The sequence below is a fragment of the Rousettus aegyptiacus genome, unplaced genomic scaffold (genome assembly GCF_014176215.1).
Source record: "Rousettus aegyptiacus isolate mRouAeg1 unplaced genomic scaffold, mRouAeg1.p scaffold_m13_p_5, whole genome shotgun sequence".
Classification (NCBI taxonomy): domain Eukaryota; kingdom Metazoa; phylum Chordata; class Mammalia; order Chiroptera; family Pteropodidae; genus Rousettus; species Rousettus aegyptiacus.
This window is the reverse complement of record NW_023416308.1, coordinates 86,998,060-87,004,059: the sequence shown is the minus strand read 5'-3', so window position 1 is coordinate 87,004,059 and position 6,000 is coordinate 86,998,060. Positions and strand designations below refer to the sequence as shown.

The 6,000-nt window shown below is 42.7% G+C and overlaps 1 protein-coding gene across 1 annotated transcript in view; it reads right to left on the bottom strand.

The window, feature by feature from the left end:
• Positions 1-541: 541 nt before the first annotated feature.
• The window catches only part of INSC (INSC spindle orientation adaptor protein), a 112,904-nt gene continuing 107,445 nt past the window's right edge, over positions 542-6,000 (bottom strand). The window contains exon 13 of the mRNA XM_016139568.2: positions 542-1,191. Coding sequence (XP_015995054.2) covers positions 1,063-1,191 — 129 coding nt within the window. The 3' untranslated portion in view covers positions 542-1,062. The remainder of the gene's footprint in view (positions 1,192-6,000) is intronic.

Sequence of the window (6,000 nt, the reverse complement as noted above, 5' to 3'; positions counted from 1 at the left end):
ATGGTCATGTGATTTTTCTTTTTTAGCGTCTTGATGTTATGGAATTCAAGAAAGGTTTCTTGAATTGGATAAAGTTATATCACAATATGATGATATTAAACCTTTCAGAAGGAGTCACAGGTTTTTGTGATACTTTCAAGCAATGGAATTGGTAAATGAGCTCTCTGGAAAAAAATAACAAAGCTCTGATTTGTAGCATCTACCAATTTTTGTGGTGTAAATAGTTACACTATTGTCAATTTCAAGCTACCAACATAAGGTCATTGAATGTGAAATTGAGAAGAAATCCTCACAATTGTCCTTTGCGAGCTGGCATCACCACTACTTTCAAGTATACTTTTGAGGAAGCTGTTCACCGAGAGGTTACACAAAAGCAAAGAAGCCAAGAGAAACCGAGTGTCTGGGGACTTTGGAAATATTTTTTATTCCTCATTAAATCACTCAGAACTTGACCCATTTATATATCTATGAAAACAATACAACTTCTATGCAGTTTCAATAGTTGGGAATTTTTTGTGGCATGAAATCTTGGGAAGCAAGAAGTGAGTCGAAGACATAATTTAAACAGAAAATCCAAGCATATTTTGTATGATTCCATTTATTAAAGAATAAAACTTTTCTTCTAGTATATTCCGTCAAACTATGAAATTCATTTAAAATTTTTAGAAAGAGCAAATTCAACTTTAAAAAAACTGCTGGGCAGTTATAATACTCTGGTTCCTACATTTTAAAAAATGAGGCAAGGTTATATAGTGAGAGTAGAGAAATCAATACAAAGTGAAATCACCCATGACAATCTGTCATATTAGCCATTATGCCTTTCAACATCTGTAACTGGAAAGTCACAGAAGTCAAAAAATAAAAACAAAAAAATACTCCCAAGGAACACAGACTGCCTGATGATGTTGCCAGAGTATTTAACCCTCTGTACATTTCATGTAAAAAATAAATTAAATATAAATAAGAAGGTGAGGGGGCTGATGTGTAGTCAGGTGTGTTCATAGGTGTGTGCTCAGAGGGGGCATGAGGATGGGGCTGAATGCCTTTCCTCTGCCACACCTGCTACACAAAACTCTCCTCCATGTTGCTGCAGAGTAAGAAAGAGTCCACCAACCGGGGCTGGACCAGCTGCTTGAAGTCAGAGTCCTGAAGGCCTTCAGGGCAGACCCCAGCCAATTTACGCAGAGCAGCCTGGGGAGAAAACAGAAGAAATGACACCGGTCAGACTGAGCCCTGCTCAGCTGCATGTATTTCTTTCAACTGCTTGGAGAGTTCAGGAAGTGGCTCATTTACCAGGCAATTTGAGCTGATCATCACCTTGACATCTTAGTGATCTGGTCCTTTTGGTCACCATAGCAAACTTAATACTTAGTCACCTGGTTTCATTTGCACCTTGGTCACTGTGGTGAATGTCATCTGAAAGTCTTCATGATCTTAATAATTATCTTGCTATCTTGGTTTTTCAGTCATTCTAGGAGCTGTTCTTTTCCAAAATCTGTCATTTTAAGAATCTGGTCAACTTAGTGACATATTTAAGTTCAAGATTTGTTTATCTTAGAGACTGGAACTGCCGGAAGCAATGGTAGAGTTATATTCCTGCTTCTAGGTCCCTAGAGGAAACTTAGAACTGCAAGGGATGTTGATTTATCCATAAATTCAGCAAGGTTCTGAGCAAAGCACTATGGGATGGGAAGGAGGAGAGAGAGAGAGGAAGAAAGTCACAAAGTTGAAGGAGGTGGAGATTCTGCCACCAATATGGGGATGAACGGGAGAGGAACGGGAGAATGAAACCACCGCCCAAGTCTCCACACACTGAGTGTTCCACTCTTCTCTCAGTATGCTCTCCCATTTGATGCCCACATGCCCTTGCTCGGCTCTTCTTAATGACACAAAGTTCCTCTTCACCCTTTTCTAGCCAGCAGTTGGCATTCATCTGGCAGGTCCTGGTGCACTGTCACCTCTTCCGTGAAGCCTTCCCTGATTCCTTGAGGCAGAGGCGGCCCCTCTCTCACGTGTGCACCCACAGTACCTGGGATGCCCTCAACCTTCTCACACTTGACTGCAATTGTTTTTAGGTATTTATTTCCCACATTAAACTCTGAGCTCCTCAAGGGTAGAGACTCTTTTTTTCCTCTATATCTATAGCAGGTAGAACAGGGGTTGGCAGAGGGCTCCAGAAATGTTTGTGAAACAAACAAAATGCTTTATAATTCAGTCTTGCTGTTAGAGCTACCTAAAACTGCAAACGTGAGCTGTGCACCTATCTAGACCTCTTTACGGTTATCTGAGGCAATGCATATTAAGTGCTCGATGAATATTAATTCCCCTTTTAGAGTCTGTATGCATCAGAAAATAAGGTGGGAGCTTTAAGGATGTCCTTCCCTGGGAAACAAAGACAAAGGGTAATACTTGGAATGGCAGAGGAAGCAAAGAAGAAGGAATGCCGACACTTCCTTACAGTGTACTGCAAGGTAATTATCATGATCTCCGATTTGGAAATAAGAAATCCAAGGCTCAGAGAGGAAAGTGGACTTCCCTAGAAAACACAGCAATTCAGCTCCAGGGCTCTCATACCTTTACACAGTCAGGATTCTGAAAACACAGGACACTAGGTTATCCTGAGTACAAGGCAGGCATAGAGCTCATTACCTAAACATGAGAAGTAACCTATTGTTGAGAAATCTCCAAGTTGGCGAACAGAGGATGGCTGAAGTTTGTCATTAAATTAGAAGGTGCTGCCATTTCCAGGCTGGATAAAGGAGAAGGGATATGTGTCTCTGGGCACATGGGCAGGGTCTGAAAAATGAGTGACAAAAGGTAGACTCCAGGAGAGTTGTTTCTAACTAGCGTGTCCTACCTCTCCCAGGGTATGACTTCTCCAAGGGCTAAAGAGGCAGACTCTGGCACTTTCTGATTCCTCTTGATCCATCGGGGAGAAATAACCCCATTACCCTTGAGTTGTCACAGTAAAAAGAAGCCAGGAATCGTTAGTAGATGAGGATGTGAGGATTTTACATCATGGGGGTTAAAAATAAAGCAAGAGGGAGAGAGGGAGGAAGAGAGACAAAGAATTAGAAAACAGACCCATGAAGAGAGAAAATGAGGTAGAAGAGAAAAGCAGAGAGACAGAGAAAAAGAGACAACAGCAAAACAAGAAGGAAATAAAGAAACAAAGAGAAAGATAAACCGGTGAAAAAAATTAGAACAAGCATGAAAGAGAGATGGAAAGAGAGATGGTAACAAAGAAAAATAGAGTACCCTGGGGGTCGGGAAGATCGTAGGAGAGGGATAGGAGGCGGTGAGGAGGCCAGATGAGGAGGGAAGAGAGGGGGCGAGAGAGGGTTAAGGGGGATAAAAAAAGGGGAGGAAGGGGAAAGGGAAAGAAGGAGAGAGAAACTCCGAAAAGAGGAGGCAACCTCTAGAGAAAAGCAAAAACAAAACACGAGAGAGAGAGAATTAGAAACTGACCTGTAAAAGCATAGAGGCGAATAGACACCCTTATCTCCCCAGGGTCCCCAGAAGGTCTGAAGGACATGAACCCAAATCATCAGGAGCACCCCCTCCTCAGTATCCTTGGGCTCAAAGATCCCCTCACCCTTCTGATGCCTTTCTATTGGCCTCTGCTTTCCTTGAAGGGTTAACAGCCAATCATCCCAAGATCTCATGCCCAGACAGTCTGAAAACACTCCCGTATGAAACAAGCCTAGCAGCCCATCGACAGCCACTTCATTAAGGAAAAATCAATTCTGTTTTCAAGAGGAAATCTGCACTGCCACTTTTCCGGACATAGGAGAGGATAATTGAAATGTCCTCCCTCCACCTGAAGAGGCTTGAAACTAAGAAGGTGGCTTTGGAAATGGGCAGGAGAGGTAGCCTTCACTCCATCCACCCAGCTGGGCTCCAAGTGGCACCAGGGGCTGTGGTGGCGGGTGGGGCCAATGGTGGAAATAAGTCTCTAAGTCCCTCAGCCAGGCCAGAAACAGTTACTGAACCCAAAGTCCTATGGAGGCACAAAGAACAATAAAAAGATCCTGACCCTAAGAAGGTTCTAGGTTGAGGTGGGGGAGTGACCTATAAATCGCCCCCATGAGCAAAGGTAGCAAGACCTGGGCCATAAGACATGGGGGCAGAAAGCATGGCTAGAAACGAGATGGCCCGGTCAAAAGTCAAGACCTGCAATGTCAGGCAGGCCTGTGCTTGAATTCTAAGAGCCTCCCCTTTTAACATGTGGAACACCGGCTAACAACTCGCCTCCTACCGTGGAAGACAAAATCCAAGCCAGCAGGCCCAGGTGCACACTGTTTGCTCCCTGTTTTTGAGCATGGGGAGCTCCTGGGAAGCTTCATGGAGGACAGAGATTTCTATCTGAGCCTCAAAGGTGGTGCTTGGCAGAGCTATAGAAAGGGCATTGGCTTGAGGCAAAGGCCCAAGCTGGACAGGGCCTGGAGGCAGTGGGAAGCCTTCGGAGCCCAGGGGTGGTCAGAGGCCAAAGCGAAGGGCTGAGCACATGGACAGTAGACCATAGATCATGGGGAGGCATGCGAGGGTTGTTTATAGAAGTGTCAACGTTGTAAACTAACATAAGGAAAATTAGCCCAGCAGTCACATGGAGGGTAGATTAGGGAGGGAGGAGCTCTCTTCAGCCTCCAGCAACTCATCTACAAGGAGAAATTTAATCCCTTTTTGACTGGAAAATCCTTTAAGAGATCAAGGATAATGTCCAAGACCTTCTGTGCGCTGTTCTTCAAACTAATAATAAAAATGCAAAAGGAATGATAACAAACCCACATATCCAAATGGAGCTTTATAGTTTTCCAATCTTTCCTCAGGGCCTAGTCAGTGTCAGGTAGTTGCTGGCTGTCCTAGCTTTGAAGATAATGGTAATTGGGGCCAATTATTAAGTGTTTGCCAACTATTAATGTCTCTCCATTTGACTTAGTAGGCCAAACAGAATTAAGATCTGTGAAACTGGATGAAAAAAATACATCTTTACATTCAGCAACCTCTACCTGAAACTTAGCCTCTTTTTTCAATTGCGAATGTAGCAACAAACCCCAAAGTCTCAGCAATCCCTGTGATTTATTCACCAGTAGAAATCACGTACTTTCATATCCTATGACAGTTGTTGTAGATACTTTCAAATATCATTGACACTCAGTACCAGTCAAGGGTACAGTAGCTCTTATTTGATGTATTGATTTAGAAAAGAAAGTACAATACATTATAATATATATCACATGTTTAAATACTCTAAAAATTATTTTAATATAATTGGTTTCCTTTTAAATTCTATGTATTTTGTTGTATGCATTTAAAACATTATACTGAGAAAGGTTCCATAAGCTTCACCAGACCAACAAAGGCCCCAAAAAGGTTAAGGTTGTTCTGTAGATACCAGAATAAAAGCCCCATGAGAGCAGAGATTTATCTTTTTTTCCTCCCTCACAGCAATATCCCTGTAGCCTAGAAGAGTACATGGTACATAGAATCACTTAGTAAATATTTACTGAATATAATTTATAGCACTTAGGGAACTACTCGATGTCACACAACTCATTAATGACAGAAACAAGACAGGTGTATCTGACCGTAATGTGCTGTTCTTCCTATCACTATATAGTGCCCATCAGAAGCTTCCAGAAATAAGGTGAGTTCAGTTAAAAAAAAAAAAAAAAAAAAAAAGACAGGTGAGGAGGAGGCTTTACTGTGAAATAGCTTAAGGGACCTCTAGGTCCATCACTTCTGTCTTGCATATTTTGAGGACCAATTAAGGATCTGGCGCTCCCTTCTGGAAGTGAAACGGCCTGTTTATACAATGACTTCCCTGCTCCTCGATGCTTCCAACTGGAAGCTGCTCTGTTTTGGGATTAGTTACAGCCAAGGCAGGAAGGAATAGAGAGAGGACGCATGCATTTCCCCATTTGGTGCTACTGAATGAATTAATGAGTGCCCCAAGCATCAAGAAGTTGAGTGGGGACTTCCCAGGATGCACCTGCTTGG